This window comes from Cinclus cinclus, chromosome 9 (assembly GCF_963662255.1).
Source record: "Cinclus cinclus chromosome 9, bCinCin1.1, whole genome shotgun sequence".
NCBI lineage: Eukaryota > Metazoa > Chordata > Aves > Passeriformes > Cinclidae > Cinclus > Cinclus cinclus.
Window position 1 is genome coordinate 14,715,678 of NC_085054.1, and position 26,929 is coordinate 14,742,606.

Consider the following 26,929-nt stretch of genomic DNA (forward strand, 5'->3'; position numbering starts at 1 on the left):
TAAGGGACTTCAAGATTCTCAGTCAACTCCAAACATATTTTCTACCTTGAATCATTATCCAAGTACTCAGAATATGTAAAACCTTACACAGGGAGAAAGGAGTATCCTTCTTAGGACAACTCCTTCTAGGAGATGCCCCTCTCCTGTCCCAGCAACAATCTATCATATTTCTGTGTCGTCCATCACCATGGCATCAACATGACCAGCAAGGTTTCTAGAGCACCCGAGACTACGCTAGAGAGACACAGCAACCCCCGTATTTTATTGCATTACAAGGTAAATAATTAGCCAATACCTCTAGAAGACAGCAGACTAGGGCATCTGTTCAAATTTCCCAGAGATCATCTGAATTTATACTCTTTCTTTATTTACACTACTTTTTCTCCTGGTTATTGATGATGTTTCTCATTTGTTTTTATTAGATGCAGGTGTTTTCTGCACTTCAGCTGGGAGCACTTTCCCTTTTCAGCCAATTTCAGATCTACTTTGTGTCTCAGTCACCTTTTGACTGTGATACTGGAGAGGCAGAAAAAGAGAGGAGATACTGAGTTTTGCTGCCTCAGCAGATGTGTGTTAAAGTGTTTTAGTGATTCAGCCAGTGTGTCTGCCTGAGGCCAAAGGAGAGGCATTGTCTGAATCTAAAACAATTAATAACAAAAAAACAATGTGGGCAGCATGAAGCGGGGGAAGGTGGAGGTGGAAAGCGAGTGAATCACATGGATATTTCCAGCTTGCAGAGCACCTTGACAAGATCTCCAGCCACTTACAAAGACAGCCCTGTAAGTCCACTCTCTCTCTGAGAACACAAAAGCCTCAGCAGTCCTGTCGCATACATAAGGGGAATTGAAGCTTCTTTTGCAACTCATCCCCAGTCACTGAGCATCTCTCCCCAGAGCCAGACTGCACTTTTCCAATGCCCCAGGGCAGCAGGAACATAGGTGGCCCCACGGCCATGGCATGAATGGCCAGTGGGTCAGGAGACTCACAGCCCTACTTGTTGCTGGACCATGCACGGTGCTGGGAGGGGCACTGAACTGCTCGCCCCACACTCAGGTCCTTGAGAGCCACCAGCAACACAATGACTTCTGTCCTCCACTCCGGCCAGGAAGGTGCAAAGGGGAACCTCGGTTGTCTGCTTGTGATGAAACATCTGTCTTTTCCCCGTTAGCAGAATAAATTAATTTCATCTGTGCTCAGGCAAGAGGAATTTGTCCCCTGAGCTATTTCTGCCTTTATCATTTAAACATCCAGTATAGCCTTTATGCTTCAGTCCTTGTGAAAGTCTCTGAGGAAGGACCCCCTGATGCCCAGGAGCTGATGTCCCTCGCTTACTGAGTCCCCCCACTCTGCACCCCAAGTTGACCCATGTGGGCCACTGGGAGGTGGAGGCACCCCAGTCACCCGTCACCACTGGAAATCTTGGCAGCTGAGCCCTGATAATGTGAAACAGAGCCAACACAGCCCTGCAGAACACCCAAGCGCTGATCTGGTGGGGGGAGACTCCATTTCTACATGCGGTTTAAAATTGATACCCCCATGAGGCATGTTAGAAAGCAAAACATTGATGCTGTCTTCACTGGAAGCATCGGTTGCTTTGTTTTTTTAATGACACAGAAAGCTGCTTGCAAAGAGATAATTTCATTCAGCCTAACCCTTGCTGGATGTGGAAGGAAGTCCTTGGAGGTGACTCCAACGTATCCAGTATGCCACCTAGCCCTCGCTAGCTCTACTACATCCACTGCTGTGGGATGGGCTGCGGGATCCTGCTGGAAGGGGCTCCAGCACGAAGCTGTGAACACTTGTTGGGGTTATCATCGCAAGCAAGAAGTCACTGTCCAAGGGAAGAACTAATATCTTGGGAAGAAATCACATTTTACTTTTGACACTCAGTGTAGTCTCCCTACAAAGTGAAATACTGTGTGGATATCTGCACCTCCTGCTGGTGTTCATCTCTCCATTCTGCACTTCTGTCTCAGACTTGTCCCATCAGCTCTACTTCTGTTGCTTGTCGTTTTTCCCTCCAAGGATTGTAGAAATATTAGCTTTTTCTTTTTTTCAGAACGATGCTTCAGGCACCTGATTTCACAACTATTCAGTGTTTTTTAATGCTTGCTCATGGAAAAAAAAAAATAATACATTCTCCTGTATTAGCATTATTTTGCTAATGAGTTTCAGAGCTACAAAAACCGGACAGTGGTTTTGGAGGGAGAAGAAAAAAGTATCTTACTTTTGTATCTGTCATTCAGTTCTTAATCTTTCTAGATTGCCTGAACATTTTTAATGTTCTAAGTGCTTCCAAAACACACAGATTAGCCCAAACTGATTAGAGTATATGTTCCATCCTCTTCATCATACCCAGGAAAATCAGAGCTATTGCATATTACTGAGACTTCATTATTATGAGACATCGTAATGAAGTGTAACATATCTGATATGTTAAGAACAATAACTGCTTTCCAAATAATTATTTCTCTTTTTGCAGCAGAGCGATATGTAACAGACAGAGCCTGTAGCAATGAAATACACTAGAAGACACTAATAGGAACGTTGGTTTCCTCTGAACTCTCTCTGTTCACTCCCTTGAAATAAGAGAGTATGTCTTATAAACATAAAACATGATTGTGATCTCCCCTGGAAGAGCACAAGCCAGGAGAAATGTGATCTTTGTTAGCTGCAGGTTCTCCTACAGCTCACGGCCAGCCATACGCTGCACACTGTCCTGTGGCTGTCTTATGTTGCCAGGGTAGGGGGGGTTTTCTGGTGTCAGCAGAAGATGCCATAAAGACAGACCTTGTGAAGAGCATGAAGGGAGCACAGACCAAGGGGTTATCTGTAACTCCATCCCAGGTGCTGGTTCAGTGGTTCAGTACAGGTGGCAGCCCTAAGATCCCCATGGCTGAGACTACTTTCATAAAATGGGGGGAATCCTGCCAAGAGGGCACCTCTCTTGGCTAAAATTTTCTGGCTGAGGACACGACTCAGTTTCCAGGCAAGCTTTTGTGGATGAGTGTCTGCACAGCACGGGAGTGAAACGAGGGTGGCTGCAAGACAACTTCACATGACCTGGGTTTTGGCCCAGGAGAAATTTCCCGGACAGCCCTGAGTTAGAGCAGCTTCCCCTGGGATCCCTTGCAGGATCTCTGCCCCTTGGCAATCCAGCCGTGCCCAAGCCTCCCATGCCAGGGCTTGCAGCTGGGCTTGATGGAGGCAGTTCTCTGCATGCCTCACCATTTTGTGTCTCGCAGGTAGGAGTGGGAGTGAAACCTCTCCTCCACCCCTCAGATACTCTCACTGTGTCTGTACCAGGTATTAATACAGGGCACTCTGTTTCTTACAGGGTGGATGAGAGAATGAGAAAAGCCATTTTTCTCCTGCCCTAAGCCCTCTCACAAAGTGCTTGCAGATCTCCAGGTGAACAGTGCTCACTCTCTGCCTGGTGATATTTTCTGCAAAGCACCCATTCAGACCAGTGGCAGATTCTCATAAAAAACAGCGGCAGGATGCAATTAATATGCTGTAAAAGCCCTAAGTGTCAACTGGAGAAACCATTTTAAAGCACTTCAAGATAAAACCCCTGGGGAGTGCTTTTCTTACTTTAAAGGTGCCTTTTTTTTTTTTTTTCGTTAACTGCAGTCTAAGCACAGAGATTCGGGTAATAATAAATAAAATCTCTGGGGAAAACTCAAAACTCACACCCAACCAAGCTTAGAAATGTTCTTTTTTTTGAAGGGCAAGTGGTAAGAACAGGAGGAATTTGATACTTTCTAATGAGTCCACATGGGGTAGAAAGGCAGTAAAACATGGAACACCTGAAAGGTGCAAAGAAAGCCTTAAGATGGAAACTTTGGAGAAGAAGGAGTTAATGCTTTTAAGCAACCATCCGTCCTCTTACCATAGATAAGGGTGCATTCTAGTGGCAAAATCCATGCAATGCAGCTGCACAGATCACTGATCTAAAAAGAAACCTGGGGAATATGAAGCTTTGGAGGAGTGTGTGCCGGTGTGGAAGGGGGGTTGACTTGAATCGCGCATCAACCTCACTCAGCATTAGCTGATCCCTTTCAGTTTCCCACTGCCTTGGTAGATCCGTGCTGGAGCTTCTGAGCAGACTCCCACCCTTGGTTGTGCTCACCCCCTGCTCCAGGTGTAACACTGAGCACCGCTGCGGGGGCTGCACGCCCCAGTTTTGGAGATTCCTTCCCCTACGCTTCCAGCTTCCCTGCTCCTAGAGATGAATGAGAACTAAGGGAGGCAAGTGAGAAGGACCAGGGCCGGGAGAACTGTAACCCTGAGGAATGCAGCGGTGGAACAAAAGACAACAAACTCCAAGCTGCCCAGGACAGGGGATGAGCACTGCAAAGCGTTTTGGCTTGGTTTTTTTTTTTTTCTTTCTTCTCACCCCCCCATTTTGTGCGGGGCAAGAGGCATAAGAATGAGCTAAAACGTGCGAATTGGACTTCACATGGCAAAATTCCCCTTATTTTCTGGCATGCCCTAAGCAACAGCGAACTTTTCCAAAGAGGAATCTAACACAGTGCTTACAGCAGCCCAGCCCTCCCTCTTCTCACTGTCCGGCCAGCGTTAACCCTTGCTGCTTAGGGGTGTCAGGGGCGCACCCCGGCACAGCCTCACCGCGGTTTTAAACCTCGCCGGGGGCAGAGGGACAGGAGAGGAGGGCTGGGCAGCCTGCACACACAAAGGCTCCTTCCTGGGCCCGGGCGGGCGGCAGGAGCTCGCTGGCAGGCACCCAGCCATCTCCCCTGCTCACCTTTGGGGCTCGCAGCCCGCCCGCTACCCGGGCACCAGGCGGGCTCCACGCCCCACCAGCACAGGGTACAGCACCAAAGATCAGGCCCTGATAACTCCATCTCCCACTTCCTCCCCAAACTCAGAGCCCTGACCTCTCCCATCCAGTCTCCCTGCTGCCCTGCAACCCAACGGCAACCCTTTGCTTTTTTTTTTTTTTTTTTTTTTTTTTTTTTTTCCCCTTAAACGGTGAAGATCTGAACTTTCCCCCCTCCCTCCCCTTTCGGTCCTCGGCTTCCCCCTCCCCCTCCTCCTCCCCTTGTCTCTCCTCATAATATTATCCTTGATCAGTGCCCGAGGTTTGAAGCCCAGAAGTCAGAGCAGCGCACCCCACCCCCACGGCCCGAGCGCGCACTGATAGGGCCCTCGCTGCTGGCACCTAGTCAAGCTGAGGTGTCATTGGGATCTCAAATTGCAGCGAGGGGCTGGCAGGCAGCCAGAGGCAGTCTATTTAAAAGACAGCCTGTTCTGCAGTATTCAGTCTCTTTAGAAACTTCTCCAGGGGAAAAGTGTTGGGAGATCTACAAAGTGGATTTTTTTTCCTCTTTTTTTTTTTCTTTCCCCCTGATTTTTTACCGCTCCTCTGCCGACTTTGCAACAAAAAACTCTAACTTTGCAGAAAACTTTTTTTTTCTTTTTTTTTTTACTCTTTTGGTCCTTTTTTTTTTTCCTTTGCAAATCTTGGAAGAGGGAAGCGGGAGAGTTGAACAGAGCCGATCGAAACACAACTTTGCTTCATACCAAGCTTCCCAGCAGCTCGCTGCGTCGGGAGAGACTTTTCCTCCTGCAGAAGAAGAGGGAGGGGAGCTCTGCATCCCCTTTTCCCACTCCTGAGTTCTGTTTTTTATTTTTTTTTTCCTTCTCCTCTTGACTGCTTTGATGCATTATTAGCAGGACACTGGTTTTCAAGGAACTTTGCTCCCTTCCCAACCTGCCTCCTCCCAGCCCTTTGGGAAGAGTGTGTGCGTGAGTGAGTGTGTGAAATCGCCGTCCCACCTCCCCAAACACCCCTGCTCCCCCACGCCTCCCCCTGCAACCTGTAGGCTGTGCAACCCCTGCAGGCTTCGCTCCCTTTCCCCCCTCCTACCCTCCCTCTTTTTTTGCGCTCCCGCGGATCGCGGTGCGAATTCCCCCTTTCGAGGCGAGAAAAAGCTGAAAGGAGAAACGGGGAGGGGAAGAAAAAAAAGACAAAAAAAGGAAATCTAGACGTCCCCCCTCCCCTAACGCCAAAAGAAAAGCAGAAAGGTCTTGCACCCCGATAATAACCCCCAGAGTGGGGCGCCTGCAAGCAGGGGCTGCGCTTTCCTTTTTGAATTTTATTTTTTAAAATTATTTAATTTTTTTATTTTATTTTTTTTCTTCTTCTTTGTTTTGTTTTTTTTTTTTTTCCCTTGGCCCCCGAAGGGGCAAGCGGAAAGCCAGCGCCGCCCGCTCCCGGCAGCCCCCCGCGCCCCGTCCCGCAGCATCCCCGCCGCGATGCTGCTGCGGCTCCTGGTGCTGCTGGGCGCCTGCCCGGGGCTGTCGCGGTGCCTGGGCTCCTTCGTGCAGTGCGAGCCCTGCGATGCCAAGGCGCTGTCGCTCTGCCCGCCGCCGCCGCTGGGCTGCGAGCTGGTGAAGGAGCCGGGCTGCGGCTGCTGCCTCACCTGCGCCCTGCCCGCCGGGCAGCCCTGCGGCGTCTACACCGAGCGCTGCGCCCGCGGGCTGCGCTGCCTCCCGCGCCAGGGCGAGGAGAAGCCGCTGCACGCCCTGCTCCACGGCACCGCCGTCTGCCTCAGCGAGAAGAGCTACCGAGAGCAAGCCAAGGCCGGTGAGTGACCCCGCTCCTCCATCCGCAGCTCTCCCGGATGCTTTTCCGCCTTGCCGGCTCCTTTTCCATCTTTCCGCCTGCTTTTTCCACCCCACCGCCAGCTCCCCCGTTCGTTTTCCTTCGTTCCGGGTGCTCTTCCATGACCCTCCGCTTGCTTTTCCGTCTCTCCGGCTCCCTTTCCATCATTCCGCTTGCTTTTCTGCTCCCTCCCACTGGCTGCTCTTCCCTGCCCCCGCCGCTGGTTTCCCATCCCGCCGGCTGCTTTTCCATCTTCCCAGGTGCTGTTCCATGTCCCCACTTGCTTTGCCGCCTTCCCGGCTACTTTTCCATCTTTCCTCCCGGTTTTCCATCCCCTCCCCCGCCGTGTGCTTTTTCGCCTTCCCGGCTCCTCCATTCCCCTGCACCACCACCAGCTGCTTTTCCATCTTTGCGGCTACTTTTCTGCCTTTCTGCCTGACTTCGCTCTTTCTCTCACAGAATTACACACCCTGCCTGCTGTTCCATCTTTCTGTCAATTTCCCCATTCTCTCTTCTCCCCACCTCCCCCACAAGCAACTTTTCTAAGCCCCCAGTAGCTTTTCCATCTTTTCTGTCTGCTTCTCTACCACCACCACTTCTCCGGCTGCCCTTTCACCCCTCTATTGCTTTTCTACCTTTTCAGCTACTTCCAAGTCTTCCTAGCTGTTCTTCCATCCACACCCACGGTTGCTTTTCCATCTTTCTGGGTACTTTTCCATCCCCCTAATTGTTCTTCCATGCCCCCTGCCACTTTTCCCATCCTTCATTTCCATCTGTGCTCTGGTCAAACCTCCTGTTGCATCATCTCACAGCCTCCCCCCACCCTGCCTTCCATTATCGCCTCGTGATTGTCCCATCTCCAGTTGAAGGGTTTTTCTTCCCCACTTCCCAGATGCACTCTGCATCCTTTACATCTTTCCTGGAACCCTGTCCCTGACAACTTTCTATCACCATATCCTCCACCTTGCTCTGGGGCTCGAGCTCATCTCTGCAGGTTGAAGTACAGAGGAGAGCAGGGCATCTCCTTTCAACCAGCAGCCCTGTTCCCAAAGTCCTCAGCCACCCCCAGGTTTGTTGCTCTGCCTCACACTTCCTCCTTGGAATCACTACAGCCCGCTCTTTCTGTCTGCCAGCTGCTGCACATCTTTGTTGGGTGATGGGCTTTAAGCTCAGGGAGACTAAGAGAGCAGGTGCATTAGGGACAGGATATGCATTTGCAAAAATTAATGGTGGTGTGGCTAATAACAGACAAGAACAGGTTAAAAGCAAGCATGAAGGCGAGCACAGCAGCAGCAGTGCAAGGCCAAGCTTCTCAAGTGTTTGGACCTTGCATGTGACAAAAGCATGAGAAAAGCGCTCCTTCCTTTTGACACTTACTTCACTCCCATTTCTGAATCCTGTAGCTCATGTGAGGACAGATTCCCTATATTCTTCCAAATACATCTGTATTTCTGCCACCATATGAAGGGGAGGTAGGGAGGGTGTCTGTATGTCCGGGGAACCACTTGGCAAAAAAAAACCCAACCAAAACAGAAGCCCTCACATTTTTTGGTCTATGAAACAGTCACTTCTACTTGTTAGCAAGTGTCTGCTTATACCCAATACAACGGGAATCCTTTTCTCCTTTCTACCACCTAATAAATCATGATGCTTTTATTATTTTTCCCCTTTGCTGCTTTCAGGCAGTGGTTGCGTTGCTACGCACCATCCTTCAGAGCAAAACCAAATTTCTGTGTGTAATAACTTCCCCCCCTCCCTCGAATGACATCAGATGTCCAAACTCCCTTTAATCAGCCAGAAACAGCAAAGCTGAGCTTGGGTTTTTGAAGGGCAGCTGTAAGGGATGAGGGTTGGGAGCTGACCTGCACAGGAAGCAGAGGGTGAGGCCAGGAGCCACGTTCCTGCCGTGGAGCTCAGGAAGCTGTGCAGTAACCACTGTCAGCAGAGATAGGCGAAGGATCCCAGAGCACGTCATCCTGGTGTTTATTTACTCTGCACGTGTGTGTGCGTGGCCAGGGGCAGGCAGTGTGGTCAGGAAGGCAAAGCCATTCAGCTGAAAACCAGCAAGAGAGCAGGGCCCATCCCTGCACCTGTGCTGAGGGTGACCCATACAGACACCTGAAAAAGCTTTGGCGCTTGGCTCCCAGCATGAATATCCTTCTTTTTCACCTGCCTCACGCTTCCCAAGGAAACTGCTCCCTTAGCAGGTGCTTTGTGTGAAAACTTTAGCCAGGTCCCTTGTAATTCTGCTGCTTCTGACTTTCTTGGGATGGGGAGCACCTGTTGAATGAACAAGGAAAGGGACAGGAAAGCGGTGGCAGGTTTGTCGTGCAAACCAACCCCCCCGGCACTACCTGCACTTCCAGTTTGGACTCCTCAAGTGCCACAGGGGCCTCTTTTTCGACAGGTTTTGTTCACAGACAGCAGATAAGCCTGGATGGGAAAGGGTGCTGCAAGAAGCCACAGGAAACCAGCAGGCTCCTTTTGAGATTTATACAATTGCAAAAAAGAAATAAAAAATAAATCAGGAATTGCTGAGGATGGGAGAGGGGAGAAAAAAGTCACATGGCATTCGACTGGTAGCGTGTGAGAACAAAGTATATTTTCATAGGCATGTTTCTAAGCAACAGGGCAAGAAAAGAAATGAAGTTTGACTTGAACTTTCTGGCCTCTGCCAGTTTGGCCAGCAGCACAGGGACAGTGCACTGGGGAAGCTGGCCTGGCCCTCTCATTTATCAATGACCAAAATTGGCCCTGAGCTGCGAACCACTGAGAAAAAAAATCAGCACTCTGCAAAATAAACTATGTGACAGTGGTGAGGACTAGATCAAACTTAATTTCTATCTATTTCTGCCCTCATGCTGGCCAAGTTTAAAATTGCAGATGCTATCCTCCTTATGTACAGGGTAGGAATGCACTGAGCAGCACTGCAAGAGCCAGAACCTGCGAGGCCAGGCTTAGCTCTCCTGTAGAGCAGGTGTCCTGCCCAGGGACAAGATGCTTGCAGGTACCATGCTTCTGTTTCCTCATATGTATGCTGGGCACAGTGGTACTGAGGAATATTAGAGGTAATGAGCAGGATGTCCTCCTGGTTTGTTCAGAGGTCTGAAATGAAAGCAAGTGTGGGATTAAAGAGCCTTAGTAGGACTTGTTTTAAGAAGATGGATATGTAGGTACTGACAGGATGGTCCCTGTAGTCCTTCCTCCCACAACAGTCAGACAGTGTCCTTTACTGAAAGCCAAATATCACGTCTGAAATTGACTGTTCCTGGTAAAAAAAAAAAAACAAAAAAAAAACATGAATGAGCTTCATTTATGGCACAGGCTGCAGAATTCTGGGTTTTCTCTGTTTTGTTTAGGTTTCCTTTGAAATATACCACCTCTTTCCATTTTTCTCCCCTGTGCTCCTGCCAGACTTCCTCCTGCTGAGACAGCAAGGTCAGGCTGAGCACCAGGGAGCGGAGGGCACAGATTGGAGCCTGCTGCCCTAAAAAGGCTCATGGAAAAACAAAGGTTGTCAAATATTTCCTCCTCTCTCATTCCTGCTCTCTTTCTAGAAAGCAAGCAAGACTTGGCAAGTTTCCTCATGAAACCGTGAGCCAACGATAACCAGGAGGGGAAAGGGGGGAGGGTTTGCAGAATTAGCCCTAAGAAAATCATCTTTGCTGCGTCAGCTGAAAGGTGGAGGAGGAGTACTGCTGAGCCCAAATTTTCTTCAGCTTGTGTTTGGTCCTGTCCTTTGTTGCTCCCCAACATATTTCCCCCCTCCCCGTACTTGCCCGCTCTACATTTGGGGATGCAGGGCTTCAGGGGTGAGCAGAGGGGATGTGGCAAGGCAGGTGGGCAGCTCCGTGCCGAGGTCCGGGGTGAGGGTGAGGGTCAGGGCAGCAGGGGTCAGGGGAGCAGGGCGCTCGGGATGCGCGGGTTTGTGCACATGTCACTCCGGGAGGGACCGGGCTGGTGCGAGCGGCGGGTCCATTGTGCAAAGCGGCTCGAAGCTGTCAGGGTGAAAGCTAGTATCAACAGGCCTGCAAAACCTCAGGCACAAAACAGGAAAATCTCCATTTTTCTTTTGATCTGGAGTTTCAATAACAATATATTTTAAAAAGAGAGAGAGAGAAATCCATCAGGTGCCAGCAAGAGAGCTGGGTTTCTGCGGTGTGTGTGTGTACGGGGGAGGAAAGGATGGGGTGGTTCAAACAGGAAAGGAGGGGCCTTGGCTGGAAGGATTTTTCGGCAGCCTGGTTTCTGAGGAAGGAGAGAGAATATTAAGTAGTTGATCCAAATGAAATTCCTGCCGAGTGCCAGCAGAGTTCACCGGAGAAAAGACGTGGCTCTGTGCGTGCGTGCTGCATGAGTGATAGAGCTGGCCCCGAGCTTCCACAGCCCTGGACTCGCTCCAGGGCAGTGCAGCGAGCCCCTCCTGAGCCTGCACCAACGCAACGGAGAGCAGGGGCTGGTCTCAGACGGGAGGCTCTGCAAACTTGAGGGATGCTGGAGGAGGCCACTGTGCCTCCTTGTGTCATACTTGAGCAGCAGCAGCAGCGGCAGCCCGAGCCCAGATGATCGTCGCGGCTTTGGCACGTCAGCGACACGAGCAGTCCTGTGCGACTGGAAGCGTTTGCTTGACTGCGGGGCGTCCCCTCAGGCTTGACAAAAGGGGGTAGGAAAGACAGGGTATCTTCTGCGCCAGCTTCAAGACGTCCGCCAGTGCTTTGCGTGGCTTAGTTTGTCACGCGTGTCAGGCAGGGCAGAGGGGGAGGCAGAGGAGGAGAGGCGGCGCCGGCGCTGGCGCGCACGGAGCGCGGGGCTCTGCTTCCTCCTAACGACCGCCGCGAGTTCCGCGCGGCTGCGGCGTTTCCCAAAACTCCTCATGCACTCTGAAAATCCTGGGAGCAGCCTGGGAAGGGTGGCAGGAACCTCAGTCCTTCCGGAGCTTGCCATCCTCCTCTCAGCTGGTTGAGCACAGGGCAGATAAAAGCGCTCATGGCTCAGCAAATCCTGCCCTCCGCACACCCCCCTCCCCCTCCGGTTTTTTGTTTGTTTGTTTTTTGGGTTTTTGTTTTGTTTTGTTTTTTGACCCAAGCACTTAGTAGTGCAAATTCAAGGCCAGATGTAAGTTGCGAATTTGGCTGGAACACACCTGCCCCTCTATGTGGGCTGCAGAGCAGCAGGATTAATATACACAGAGAAGATATGCGTGTGAGCATATGCACACATGTACCCGTGTTCACACGCCCACACACGCCTGCATAAACATTTAATGCGTGCAAGCACACACACGGAGCATTCTTGTCTCTGGAGGCAGAATGGTTTCCAGGCAGCACACAGAAACCTCTCTTAGATGCAGGGGTTCTGGTTGTCTGGCACATCGTATTTTGCCATGAAGATCAGATACTGGCATACATCAGCCTATCCTGTCCTCCCACTGAGGGCTCAGAAATTAGATGCGCCAGGTGAGCATATCAAACAATGGGAGGTGAGGAAGGAGATAGATGCAAGATTTATCCTCCTCTCAGCCAGCTGTGTGGATCCAAACTCACCCCCTGTGCTTGAAGGTGGTTTGTGTTTTTTGGCTAGACTAAGATAATATACTTAGAGATTTACTGAGGGCAGATTTTCCCATGTCAAGCAAGCAAATTCTCCACAGCAAAGGTGTGAAGTTGTGACTGCAAAGGATGGGTGGTCCACCTGCCAGGGCAGGGGTGCCTGGTGTTGTAGGTGAAAGGAGATGGTGCCAGGGGCACTGAGGTCTCTGGAATCCTGCAAACTTCTCCATGCCCAGGCAGCAACGACTGGACTTCAGGAAGGTGTGAAAGAAGAACTGAACTGGGAAAAGATGGCACATCTGCTGAAATGTAGCAGCTGAGGGCAGGAGAAACGGCATCCAGCACTGAGCAGAGGAAGCTACAGGACCCAAAGAAAGACATGATGCATGCAGAGAGTCAGAGATGATCCAGAGATCATCTTTGGCCTGTGTGAACTCACTGCCAGCCAGCCTGATAATCACCTAGTCATTTATAAGGTTTTTTACAGGGAAAAAGTAGGTATTATCTGTGTATCATCATGACAGGAATAGCCAAAAGTATGAGGAGGCTCTGCTGGTGAGGAGAGAGATACCTGACCCCCATGCTGGAATCCCCTAAAACCTGGCCCACTGGGTCTCCCCAGGGCAGTACACAGGGCAAGGACATGGAGCGGGGCAGCAGTTGTGCCAGCACTCCTGGATCCCGGGGCTGCCCATTTAAGATCACTGGGCACAGTTCATGATTCATGCCTCAGGTCATCCTGGAAGGGTCTGGATGGTGACATCCCCCACCCCCTCACCACTCAACCCCCACAAGATGCTGTGTTCCTTCAGCTGTGTATCCAAGGCAACTCTCAGCAAGATGTTGTTTTTGAGGTGGCTCTTTGATGCTAGTGATCTGAGGGGACCCCTTAGTGTTCATGTCAATCCACTGCTTGAAGTTAATCCCAGCAGGAGCCAGCATAATGTGTTTGCAGAAATTTGGGACTCTGAGTGATTTGATGTGAGCAAATTTGCTCTCAAGGAATCCATTTCTCAGCATGTTTTGGTAAGTCTTCTGTCTATGATGATTCCAGGAGAAGTGTGAGAGAGATACTCTGGTCAACAGATTAAACTTTGAGGAGGCATGTTAAATTTAGTCTTGTGAAGTCAGCGGGCATTTCATGTGTGTGTGTGTGCACAAGACCTTACTCTCATTATTGTCCTTATTCTCCAGATCCCTCTGATATTCCCATCATTTTTTACTGTAACTCCACCCCAGTGGTACTGTCTCTTCCATGCAGAATGTGGGAATGGGGGTCAGTATCTCCCACAGCAAACAGGCACACTGTTCCCTGTTAGCCTGCCAGGCTTTGATCCTGCAGGATGCTGAGCACCTTTCCTCTAGGGCCAGAGAGCAGAAGGCTTTTGGGCACCTCTCCCCTCAATGGGAGCCATCTGCCTCAGTCCTGAAGGACTGTGGGGCCAAAGCAAAGGCTCTTGGCTCTGGTAGAGTTGGAGAGCTCTTTGCAGCTTTGAGCCTGGAGGGCTGTTGTTGCAGTTTGGTTTGTTTGCTTGTTGGATGGACACAGCTGGCTTGATGATGGAGATAATTGTTATGTTGATGGAGATGACTTGTCTGGTTGCTATTTAAGGGCAAGAAAGTAACCCTGACAGATACTTAGGGAAATGATTGCCTAGCTAAACAGAAGAAGGAATGTTTCTTAAAGGTAACTTTGGGGGCACAGTTGGCCAAGATGCATAATTCTTTTTTGTAGAAGAACAGTAGAAATATTTTATTTTTCCAAATACAGATGGGATTCATCAGAGGACAATTAAATCAGCAGAGCCATTTATTATTCATGCTTAAGAAATCAGATGTTATGTGTTAGACTAATGATGAAAATCTGTAATTAAATAAGCCAGTAAAAATTATGGAACCTGGCTTTCACTTCCTAATTTAAAGGAGATGCTGGAAAAGAAGAAAAGTTTTCTAGGGAAGAATTGCATGTCTTATACCTGTCCAGCTGTCAGTTATGCTGCCACAGCTACATGTATGTCTTCAGATATTTTATCTAAATACAAAGCGACATACAGTTACTGCTCTTACTTGTGTATCCTTCTTTCCTGATGAAATAGTAGATGTGGGTGAAATTTTGCTGCATCATTTAGTAACCATTTCAGTGGCCAGTTATTTGGTTTTGCAAAAGCAGCAGTGGCCTGAGGTTGCAGGAGAAACAACAAAGTGCAGCAAGGATTTTATCATTCCAGAAAGGCTCCAGACCTGTGGCAAGGGGTGATCAGTTGTCTTTCATGGAATTTCAGACCCCAACATGGAGGTCTGTGCCCTTCTGTCCATCAAGAGATCCATGGGGATTTTTTAACATTCAAAAGCCTCTTTGCATTGTGTTGGACCAAAATGTTAGTGTATGCAGTGGTGCAGGGTAGAAAATGGCTGAGAGAGGCAAGAGTCATCCATTAGGATCAAGCTTGGGCAAATTTCTCCTCATCAATATTTTTCGAGTGTGAATGTGATCACTTTTATGTGATCCTACTTAGGTGGACTGAGATATTAAATAACATCCAGGCCTACTGCAGACAAAGGCTTTCTGAGAGAAGGAGCCATTAAGAAAGGAGTCCTGAGGGCAGAGGCTGGAAATCTCATCCCTCAGAGGTGGTAATAGTCGGATGGACAGTGCATGTGATGATGTGTCATCTGGTGCTGACACAGAGATGAGCGGTGGATTATCTCACACAGCTTTTACATCTGGTTTAAGGCAAAACTGTGAAAGTGAGGCTGAAGGCCTAGAAGTTAATCCAGGCTAGGCTGGAGTTTGCAATCACAGCTGCACACCTGAAATACTTTTGGTGTTGTAACAGTTCTTGTCCAACACCTGGCACAGGTTCATCTCACACCCCACCTTGATGGGCCTTTTCCTCTCTGTGTGAGCAAAGGGTTTGGCTTTCTTGGCTCTTGCAGTTTCTGACTGCTGTTGAGAACAACAGAGACTCTCAGTAACCATCTGTGGGGACAGATCTTGGAATGGAGACCACCTGCTTCTGGCAGGAATGTTTCCTGGATTCAGTTCCAGTAGGGTAGTTGTTAAAACTTCTGCTCAACATGAAACAAAATCAGATTCAAAACCCTGTCCAAAAGGCAAAAGCCACCTTCATCTGTAAGCAGACCAGAGAGCTTAGCGTCTGCATAACCTCAGTGTCTGCATTTTTGGTAGGACATCCTATTCTCAGGATCCTCTCCTTTAATATACAATTTTCCTCTTAATTTCATACTGTTCCTAAGATAAAAAGCCACAATATCCACACTGACATCCCAGATCTTGATAGCCACCAGCAGCACTCCTCTGGTTATGGGTCAGCTTCTAAGGCCTTCTTAGCACCTGTCTCTAATATGATTTGGATTTCAGAAACCGAAACAGCATCAGCAACCTCGCATCACCTGCTTTTAGGTCCAGGTTTCTTGATGTCTCATGTATATTGATACCACTATTCACCTGAGTTTTAAAGACAAGTCTCACGTAGTTCACCAGGGCAAATTACTTACTCCTTCTCCCTAGTTACACTTCCTCCACTGCTGATGTTGAGCTACCTGCATCCCGAACATCCCCCTGCCTGCTTGTTTTTCATGCAAGAATAACAGCCAGACAGTTGATGGAAATTTTAGGGTTCCAACCCATCACATCTCCTTCATTTCTGCAGGCACAGGAAGATTTTTTCCAAGTCATCTCTGGTGGTCAGATGATCAAACAACCTTTAGTTTTCTTTCAGAAAACCTTAAAGCATATGTGTTCTCATCTTTTGGTCACAAATAAGCCCCATGGAGAAACTGCTGGTAAATAATTCAATTATGCCTTTCAGGAGCTAATCCAGATTTTCCTCACCCTCAGTGTCAGTTATGCAGAGACTGTCATGCAGTCTTCTCTGAGTTTTCCTTTTTTAATCTCTTCTGCTCTTAGTTTCTTGGCAGCTTGGTATGGGTTTTGCCTCCTTTATTGCAACCAGTGAAATCAGCCACTAGGGTGGATTTTTTTTGGAAAAGATATGAGACTAAGAAAGTCTGAATTACTTCATACTTTCCAGGAAGGAAAAATATGTCTTGGTTACTCTTGATATTGAAAGATGATTTATTTAGTTTTCTGTGGGTCATAATTCAGTTCTCAGCTTCTTCTGCAGTTTCAGCATATGGAATGGGGAACATCTGCAGTCTCCAGATGATGTGAAGGAAATATGTTTTATCTTCCTATCATCAGTGCATCAGCAACAGGAGCTTCTTGATATAAATCTAGTCCTGCAGTACTTCCTTCCCCTCCACTTGCCAGTTCAGTTCTCTGGAAAATGACTTTGTTCAGGAAATGTCAGGCTGATATAAGCAGCTATCTAGCAACAGAGTGCCTGCAATTTTACAAGATGGTGCACATCAGCGTCATTTAATTTAAATGGATGGAGGTTTGTTAATCATCTTACTGGAGGATGAAGCTCTGAAAAGTTTCCCAATTCTTTAATTGGTTAGACATTTTGGGTTCTCTCTTGGACAGAAATCATTGTCATGAGAACCCAGGGTCTCTGGCTATACTGCCTGTTGACTCAGATCCTCACCTGGGCTTGGCGTATCTTATATGTGCATTGCAAACTCCCACACCTGCATGGAGAACTGATTGTAAGCAGATTTGGGAAGTCCTTGGAAAGAGACAACACTTTCTGTTCAGCCACAGTCTTTGTTTTTAAATCTTAAGGCAGCACCAGCCTAGCCCATCAGCTGGTGCCCAAGCTTGGCTCTTCCAGCACAGCATGGATGCTTGGAGACTGCTGAACTAACAGCTAGCAATGTGTAGGGAAGGAGCTTCCATCATGAAGCTCCCCACAACCAAACCTGCTTTTCTCCTTGCTCTACAGAGTTGCTCTCACGGTTCTATTTTGTGACTGCAGTAAGGAAGAGCAACTCAGAAAAGTACCATCTGGCACATATCAATACAGATATTTCCTTAAGCTTCCAATTCCCATAGATGTACCTCTCCCACCTCCATGGCATTTGCTGGCACTGCAAAGTCGTTCTGACCCAGAGATACACTCCTACAGATAGGTCGTGCACTTCCAGAGCAGACCAAAACCAGAGCTGGTTCCCTTGAGAGCTCCTTTCCCACATGCTGAGCTGCATTTCTCCTCCATCCAGCTCTGTGTGAAGACACCGAGGTCATCAGGATGATGATCTCTCTTTCCCATGAATCGTATGTGAACCTGGGGGCAGCCCAAGCACCTGATATTCACGCTCTGCAGGTGAGCCCTGGCTGATACAGCAGAATCTGCATCCGCAGGTTTCTGCTGAGGAGACATTAATCACCTGAGAAAGAGCTGGTCTTCCAGGCTAGTTCAGCAAAGCCCAAACAATAACCTAAAAAAAAAGCCACAGAACAGCACATCTCTCTGCCATCAGTGCCTGTTCTCTGAGGCTCTTCAGGTATTCCTGAACTGTTCCCAAGCATCCTCCTTGGCTCTTGGCTTAATTAAATGGAGATAAGTCCTAGCCTTCCAAGCCAGCTCTCTGGATGCTTTTCTGTCTCTTCTCTGAGCTTGGCCTTACTGATCCATATCCCTCCCTTAAAAGGTGTCTCAGTGGAATGAGGGAGTGAGGTCTCATCAACTTCTACCATGTTGTCAAAGGCGTATAAGATACTGGAATACCCTGGAGCCCCTCTTCCTAATGCTTGTATGGCTTTTGAGCCGTGGACTGATTGGATTCTGATCATCTGTCTTTGATAGGTGACTGTGTGTGGTGGGGCAGAGTGGGTGTTTCTGGGAGCACTTCACAGTGCTTTGACTGCTGAGGACTTCCTTCCACACTTTGCAAATCACAAAAGTGTTTTGCTGCCTTTGGCAGCTGTTGAAGTTTCTAATTCCCAGGGAAGGAAATAGGTTCTGTGTTTTCTTACTACTGCTCCTGCATCTGCAAAACTGCTTGTCCTATGGGAACTACATCACAGGCTGCAAGGAGACCATGACTAAATAGGTGGTAGGAGTTACCCCTTTGTTAACTTTAGACCTTTGGAGGCCTAAGCATGATCATTGGAATCACAGGAGAGGAGACTGGACTTCTGCTCCACCCTAAAATCATCACCCAAGCCAAATGATGGGGCTGGTCACAATTTGGAGGGTGCAGCATCTCTGCAATGACTTATACATGGAGTTTGGCCATCCAGAACACCTCAGTGTTAGCATTTGGGTGTTAATGTGACATAGATTTGTTTTAAGTGTCTGTTGCACGTTGCAGAGGCTTGTGGGAGGTGAGGTGGCAGTCCCAGCAGGGCTGCTGTTATTCTGTCCTTCTTGGCGTGTGGTGTCTCCTCTGAGCCTCTCATCACCTGCAAGCATTACCAGCACGCTCCCTTGCCAGTCCCTACCAGATAGACTGCACCGGCCTGATGCCAAGACCCCACCAAAGCACAAAAGTTCGTTCAAAGTCCAAGGCACATTGCAGCTGGCTCTCCGGCAGACAACACCCTGGGCTAGTGGAGGGACTGGCTGGAGCCTCCATCCTCATCCCTGGCTGCTCTGCCTCCAGTGGGTGCCAGATGGCCTTGGGCTGGGCGGCCGCCTGAGCTCACTGCCTGACCTCACCAGGGCGGTGGTCTCAGCAGTGACCCCAGCCCAGGCACAGAGCCTGGGCCGCTCCACATACCACCCCAGCAGGGCTGGGGGCTGGTCAGTGCTGCACTGGGGGCTGTGCCTGGGATGGGAATGTAAGCGAGATGTTCTTCATTAGGCGGGTGAAACCTCCTGGGCTTCTGCCTGGGCTGAGTCTGGTGGCCTCTGGGGAGTTCTGGAATGCTTTTGCTCAGTTGTACTCTCCAGCTGCCAAAGGGTGCAAGATTAGATGATTCTCCTCTCTTTGCATCCCTTCTCTGCCTTCGTTATCCCTTCCCTGCCTTCGTTATCCCTTCCCTGCCTTCGTTATCCCTTCCCTGCCTTCGTTATCCCTTCCCTGCCTTCGTTATCCCTTCCCTGCCTGCTTCTTGAGAATGCAAACACAGTGGCTGTCTCTGTGTGCTGACCAGGAAGGAGGAATTTTTATTTTCCTGTCATGGCCACAGGTGCAAGTCCAGGTCAGGGAGGAATTTGCCTGCCTGTACCAGGAAGTTTTGGTGTAGGTCAAGTATGTCCCCTCCTCTGGAGTGGTAACAAATGGGAAGGGCAGCTGGGAAAAATACTCAGGGTTTTAACCAGCCAGGTACCTAAGAACAGAATTCCTGTATAAGCCCCGTATGCATTGAGCACCTCTGAACAGACATGGCTGAGTTTGGGGCAGAGGAAGGACTGGGCAAATTCTCAAGGTCTCCACAAGTGGCATTTGTGTTGTTCCTGTGCTAGAGGTTTAACTGAGATCCCCATTAAGTCTTTCTTCAATACCTTCCTGTTTAAGTGGTGTATTATGTGAGTGCCTATGCTGTAAACAATAATGATCACGATAATAATCAAGAGGGCTGTTTAGCAGGGCTGTGCTGTGGTTGTGCATGTACTTCTTAGGTGCATGTGGCTTTTGGGGGTGGTATTGGACAGGACAGCAAGTCCTCTAGCAGTGGGCTGTGGCTGTAACGAGTATGATTCATTAGAAGCAGCGGTCAATAGATCCTTTCTGCCAGAAACCAATGAAAATGTGTTATAAAAAATTTGAGCCTCCCAGCCATTTGGAAAAAGTTTCATGCTCCACTCTGTAATGTCAGCAGGCAGGGATGCAGGGATGTCAGGATGCAGGGATGCATACACTCCACGCCCCCATGTGACTACACCCACCACCTTACTGGGACCTCACATGGGTCCAAAGCATCTGAAGCCCAGGACCACCAGGCTGGGTTTTGATTTGGGGCAGGATGATGTGTAGTCTGCTTTAGGTGGTATCTCTTAAGGACAGCAGGCAGCCAGACAGGACCAATTTGTGGCTTCCTAGAAACAGTGCCTGGTATTTTGCTACTCCCCTTCCCTTCTGTAGGGAATGGTTGGAAATGGTTCCTGTTAGGGAGCTTCTTCTGGCTAGCCTGGAATGGGGAGAAGACACTATGCCTCAACCCAGGGCATAGGGCAGCCCATGCTCTGCTGTGGGTATTTTCTGCTTCCCAGGGCTCATGGATTAAGATATCAATAGCACAGTCCTTTTGGCCTGGCCTGGGTCAAGAGCCTTTCTAGATGTTTGCCCCTCTTTCCCTGGGCAACAGTGGATCAGACCAGACATGAAGCCATGCGGTGGCTCTGAGTTGAGTTCAGTGTCCTGCCTTGGCTGCAGGGTCAACATCCCTCTGAGGTGGCTACAGCTCATGTGCCACCTCCCAGCTAGCCAGGCATCCTCAGCTTGGCTAGCAATGTCATTCTTCCATGTCATTTTTCTGTGCCAGTAAGCTTGAGACCTCTATTGGGAGGTGATCCCCTCCTGAGCTGTGGGGAGAAGGAATGGAGCTGTGCAAGCCACCCACCTCCTGCTCCCCACTATCCCTCATATGGGGACATCATGAGCAGGGCCTTCCTGCCCATGCCCTAAGCTCACAGGGATGCAATGTGCTTTGTCTATACCTTGTGGCCCCAGAGAGAGGCAGCTTTGCCTCTGCAGGTGGCCACCAGACCAGCAGGCAGATGGGAGTGGGTGGGAAGGGGCTGTGTGGCAGGCTAGAACCTGAGAGTGAGGGAGGAGGAACTCCAGCCTGAACTCCTTCATGAGTCTTCAACACAAGTAGGGCTCATTTGGGGAAACTGGGCGTTGCTCCTGCCAGCATCTCCTCAGGCATGGAGGCACAGTGGTGCCAAATGCTGCCTGCCATGAGCCAGCCTGGGGGAAGACAGAGGTTAATGAATGAGCTGGTGGATAACGGGCAGGTGGGTGCAGCAGCTCTGGAGATGCTGATGTGAGTGTCTGGTCTGGCAGCAGTGGGCAGCTGCAGGTTGAGGTGGATGGGTCAGCTAGGAAGAGAAGGGAGGGGCTACATGAGTGCTGCATGCCCCAGCTCTGCCTTTCCTTCTCCTCTTGGCACTGGGAAGGCCCCTTACCACTGCCCAGAGCTTGTCAGGAGTTTCTGTCAGAGACCTCTGCCCTTCAGATTGTCAAAATTGGCTTCTTAGAAGGGGTTGCATCAGCCTTGTTGTTGAAGGAAATTAGGCTATAAAAAACATAAGAGGATGGAGGAAAGGGATCCCTTCAAGGAATCCATGGAGTTATAACTGAGATAGAAAGACCCAAACTTGACACCACTGCTGAGTCACAGATGGAGGAGTCCCATCACTTCTACCCCTTGTTGTATGACATCCCAAGCGTATGTTCCTACTTGAGGGGGAACACATGCATGCCAGGGGGGGTCAGTTCCAGGTGCTTTTTCAGCCCTGCAGAAAGCACTGGACTCAAGATCTCGGCAGCTTATAGTGCACATCAGTTGTCTGCAAGAGCACAGGACTCCTGTGACTCCCAACTAGCCTTTCTGAAAGGGATACACATTAGTCCCCAGCTCACTGTGGCACGCTGACAGCTTGCAGAGAGAGGGATAAGGTGATTTCAAGAGGGTAAAGCTGCTGACCATGTGAGCAGTCTGAGCTGCTGCAAACACCCATTGCATGGTGAGTCCTGGGGACTGGACACCCTGTTCTGTTTTTCTGACGGAATCCTCCTTGCCTTGTATCCTTTATTTGTTATTTGGCTTTATTTATTAGGATTACCCTAGGAAGCTGTGCTTCACTTATTAGTTATTGCAGAGGTAATGAGTTGTGCCACTCCTGTGTTACTGGGGGGTTGCCAGCACCAATGTGACACTTCCCTCCCCTTATTACTGTAGGGCAGCCCAGGGAGATACTCTGGCAGCACCTTCTCCAGCCCTGGAAGTCGGTGCCAGAGGGGATTCCTGGGACAGAACACAGCGTGTTTCACTGCCATAAGAAGGGCTTAGTCATTGCAGATGCCTCTGTTCTTCTTTCGGACCTTGAGTTGCCAGAATATCTTTTGAGGCAAAGGATGCACTTCAGCTGCACCTTGTATTGTTCCATTCTCTGGGAAGTAATTTATTCCGTTTACTCAAGTTTACTGAATTTCTTCTCTATCCCCTGTCTGTCATCCTCTTGAAGTAGAGGTGCCCTGATCTGTGCGGGAAGTTGAGTCCAGCAGCAACCAATAAAACCCCAAGCATATGAGCATCATTGGAAAAAATAGCAAAATGATCCCATCCTGGGGAGCCACATGAGTCCTGGGGATGGGGCAGGGGGTTGTTTATGTTGCTCTTGGCATTAAGGAGAGTGTCGAGTTGGGGGTGCTGATCCAGTGCTGTTCTTGTGGAAACAGAAAAAACAAAGGGCCACTTTGATAAATAAATGGCCATGAGAAACTTTCAGTTTTTTGCTGGGAGAGTGCAAGGTCACCTTGACAAGGAGGAATAGGAGACTTGTAGCTGTGGTTGGCCCAGGCACCCAGTGACCAGCCTATCCGCTCAGTCACCTCCAAACCCCCCAGCTGAGGTGTGTGTGACAGTCTGGCGCTGCCATCTGCCACTGAGCATCTCGTCTGTCCCCCTGCTGGGCATCCTCCGGCATCCCTGGCCAGAAGTGGCATCCTCTTCACCTTTCTCCCTCCTGGTGCTGCATCTGGGCTCCAGGAAGCAGTCAGTCTGCAGAAAGAATCCTGTTTGCCTTGTTGGGGGCGTATATCTGCTTTTATTTTAATCCTGAGCCTTTTTCCCTCCTGTAGGAGGGCATGAACTGGGTTCACTGGCATAAAAATGCAAGAGATGCTGTTCAGGGATAGATTTCAGCTACTCTGATGCTTTCCTTCTGCTGCAGTGAGTTTCCTCATGGTCACTTGCTGGTCCCAACACGAACTTCTCATCAGTGCCACACGGCTGGGGACCCAGGAGTCAGGAGACCGGAAACCTCAGGTGTTTAAAAATGTATTCAGATTTAGTTGAGAAATAACCCTCTTTCACTCTGGTGGTTGTACTAAATGTCACAAGTCATCTAAGTTTAGACTGTCACCAGCTTGCTCCTATATATAACTGCTCAGGGCTCCTGACTGCATCCTGCCAGCAGAGGTTATGCAGGGGGGTCTACAGGAAGATGGGTGTCATGTACAAAACCTAAACATGGTTCTCTTTGCTGTCAGTCCTGTCAGTGGCAGTCAGGAAGCATTACTTGGCAGTGTTACCCTTGGCTTTGCTGGCTGCTTGGTGTGTGCTAGCAGATAGGACCTGGTTTGATCCCATGAGTGGGACTGCAAGCTGAGGACCCTGGAGATCCCAGCACTTGTCAGCCACACCTTTGGTATCACTGCCGAAGTGTCTGCCCAGACACATGGTGCCTTGTGCTGTGTGATTGACCTTGGCTTTGGAATTGTCTCATCTTCAAGCATTCCTGGCTTGTGCTCTTGCCTTCTCAAGGCAAGGTGAAGTATGAATTTTCACTTAATCCTCTCAGCATGGATTAACAGGGGCTTTTCTGCCTCATTTATGTGTCACCTGGCCCTTCCTAGAGGTAGGATGACCCTCACACTTGTCTTTTTCCACAAAAACAATGATGGTTCTTGTATGTGGAAATGCATCCTAGACCTCTTACTCCTGCATGCCCTCTAGACACCTTCCTGTCCGGAGCTCAGAGGTCACAAAAAACCTTATGAAGTCCCACACAGTGGGATAAAGCCAGGGCTGTAGGCAGCAGCTGGGAAAGGGATTCCTTTGGTTATTTGTTTTCATCCTGTCTGATGCAAAGATCTCTGGGGTTGGGCGGGAGGCTTTCTGTGCAAAAGCAAGCCCCACTCATCACCACTTCCCTTGCAGAACGGGAGTCCCGGGAGCATGAGGAACCCACCACATCAGAGATGACAGAGGAGACCTACCCACCCAAGGCGTACCGGCCCAAGCATGGGCGCCTCTCTGAGCTCAAGGCTGAAGCCCTGAAGAAGGACCGCCGGAAGAAGCTGACCCTGGCCAAGTTTGTGGGCATGGCTGAGAACACGGCTCACCCTCGTGTCGTCATCCCCGAGCTCCGGCAGGAGTTTGAGCTGGTGGGTGCTGTCACCTTCCTTCCGTGAGGCTTCCATAGGAAGGTGACTGCAGGAAGCTTTTACCCCTGGGAAATGGGCACCAGTCAGGGGGACCTGGGGGCTTTTGCAGCTGGAAGGTTCTGTGAGGTGCCCCCCTTCTCACATTTGATCTCCCTGCATGCAGGGCCCGTGCCGCAGGCATATGGAGGCATCCCTGCAGGAGCTGAAGAGTAGCCAGCGGATGGTCCCCCGTGCTGTCCACCTCCCCAATTGCGACCGCAAGGGCTTCTACAAGAGGAAGCAGGTAGGATGTTCCCCACGCAGGAAGGCTTTTCTCTGCTGCTGCCCTGGGTGGGAAGGATGGAGTTTTTTCCTTTGCTGGGTTAGTCAGGATGTTGATGCAAGCATCTCCAGACACATTAGGTGGTGGAGTGGTGGTGGCCTTGCTAATGTCTCCAGGTGCCATCTGGCCTGAAGCAAGCATCCTGAAGGAGCTGGTGAGGGAGGGGGAAAAGTCAGAGAACCCTGGGCTGGGGTAGCAGCAGGGACAGAGATGTGCTGAAAGCAGAGAACAGGAGCCAGATCCTACCATGGGGATTGTATTGCTGGAAAGGAGTGTGAGGCCTGTGAGGAGTGTGAGTATGAAAGGAGTGAGGCCTGATCCCCAGGGAGGGAGCCACACAGTGTCTGGTGGCCAGCTCCTGATCTCTGCCCTTGGGTGTCTCCCCAGTGCAAGCCCTCCCGGGGCCGGAAGCGTGGGTTGTGTTGGTGTGTGGACAAGTATGGCATGAAGCTGCCGGGGACCGACTTCCTGAGCGGAGATCTGCAGTGCCACGCGTTCGACAGCAGCAATGTGGAGTGAAGCCGCATCCCCTCCCTCCGCCCCATCACTATCTACCCAGACTCCCTTCCACCCTCCCCTCTGCACCTCCCCATGCCCCGGGACTCCGATTCCTTTCATCTCATGTAAGACGAAAAAAAGAAAGGAAAAGAAAAAAGAGAAAGGAAGGAAAATGAAAAAAAAACAGAAAGGAAAAGAAAGAAAGAAAGGAGAGAAGTAAGGAAAGGAAAAGTAAAAAGAGAGAAAAGGAAAAGTAAAAAGAGAGAAAAGGAAGAAAAAAGAAAAAAGAAAATTAAAAAAGAGAAGAAAAGATAAAAGAAAGACGAGAAAAGGAAGAACAGAGAAGAGAGAAAAATAAACCCTGAAGAAACTGAGGACTCGGAATCTACAACAGCCTTTTGACAACAAGGACTCAGCAAGGAAAGGATAGAGCCAGAGACAAAACAGCCATGGCTGCTCTGCTGTCCTGCACCTCTCCCCAACGCTGCCTGCACCCCTCTGCCACAAGCAGAGGTCACCCCGATGTAGGAAGCTCTCCAAGTTGGTGATTTTCCAGTACGGGTTTTGGGCAGGTTAATTTTTATTTTTGTATTTTTTTTTTCATGTTAGCTAGTTGATTTCTGAAGGGTCTTGAGAGAAAAAACCTCGTGGCCACCAGCATTCCCCTTGCAGTCCTCCAGAGCATCCTCCGCATGTTGCTGGGACTCACTTGAGTTGATTTCCATCTCAAATGACTGCCCCCTCTCCAGGCAGATTTCAGCAAGGGAGGAGACCAGGACTGTTTTCTTTGTGTCTGGAGATAAGCTGGGGAGGGAAACACAGATCCTGCAACAGCACAAATACTCTCAGAAAGTATCTGTGGACTTAAAAAAAATCATCACAAAAGGAAATACAGCCTTTCCTGTCCAGTTCATCTTGATTGGAAGGTCAGAAATTATCTGGGACAAGCAGGACTCTGACCTTTGTCCATCCAGGTGTGAAAGTGCTCGTCACCTGTGTGCACATGTGTGTGCATCGACGTGGCTTTCCCTCCTTGCAACACTTCACCTTGAAATCTGGAGTTTTCAGTGTAATATGCAGTTGGGGAATATGCTGCCCCTCTCAAAAACAAATAATAACCTGCTGGATTAGGCACAGAGTTATGGAGAAGCATCGGTGCCTGTGGAATCAGGACCTCATCAACACTGAGGACTGCATCACTATTCAGACTGAAGCATCCCTACATGGGAACGGGGAAATCAGGGCCAAAACTCTTCACCACCCTTTGCCACCGCAAAGATGACCAACTATGGAGATTTTTTTTTTTTCACAGCCAAAAATGTGGTTTGCTCCAGGGGAAAAAAAACCCCAAACCTCCACTTTGTTTCATCATGTTTTATTGTTAAGGCTGGTTTATAGCTTTCCCCATGGGTAGGAAAATGCCAGTCTCCATCTTTTCGAATCGAGGATACTGCTCATGTTGCCACAGCCGATTCCCATTTTCCCTGCAGTAAGATCCTGTGATGGGCCCTTGCCTTTAACCTGGGACTCAGCTCCTTGTTGAGTGACAGCAGTCACTGTACCATGGAGACCCACTGCCTTGGGCATGCTGGGACAGCCCTCGGCTGCCTGCCTGACTCATTTGTTGTTTTTAACATTTGCATTTGATTTTGGGACTCTTGCCTCTTGCTTATCCATGACAAGGGTCTCCACAATGTTGGTGCTGGGAGGAGATCCTGCAGCTAACAGAAGGAATGAAAGGAAAGGAGCTGTGGGGTCTGTGTGCTGTGGTGGGAGCTGGGAACCACATCCTACTGCCGTGGCTGGAGCTGGCAGACAGCACTGGCCAAAGGACACAGTTGATCTCAGGTGGAAGGTTCCTGAACCCGTAAATCCCTTTGAGTTTCCTGGACCTGGGCAGAGAAAAATGGAGGTTCACAGCACCACTGGGCCCCACCAGTG

General features: G+C 49.6%; 1 protein-coding gene across 1 annotated transcript; it reads left to right on the top strand.

The window, feature by feature from the left end:
* The first annotated feature begins 5,155 nt into the window (after nt 1–5,155).
* Nucleotides 5,156–25,950, top strand: IGFBP5 (insulin like growth factor binding protein 5). Its single transcript, XM_062498377.1, has 4 exons — nt 5,156–6,613; nt 23,942–24,168; nt 24,332–24,451; nt 24,878–25,950. Exons 1-4 carry the CDS (start codon nt 6,283–6,285, stop codon nt 25,007–25,009), a joined length of 810 nt encoding a protein of 269 aa, XP_062354361.1. The 5' UTR covers nt 5,156–6,282; the 3' UTR covers nt 25,010–25,950.
* Nucleotides 25,951–26,929: the final 979 nt, after the last annotated feature.

Coding starts and splice junctions, on each gene's coding strand:
- IGFBP5 (XM_062498377.1), top strand. CDS start 6,283: ATGCTGCTGCGGCTCCTGGTGCTGCTGGGCGCCTGCCCGGGGCTGTCG. Junction 6,614..23,941: donor CCGAGAGCAAGCCAAGGCCG/GTGAGTGACCCC, acceptor CTTCCCTTGCAG/AACGGGAGTCCCGGGAGCAT. Junction 24,169..24,331: donor TCCGGCAGGAGTTTGAGCTG/GTGGGTGCTGTC, acceptor CCCTGCATGCAG/GGCCCGTGCCGCAGGCATAT.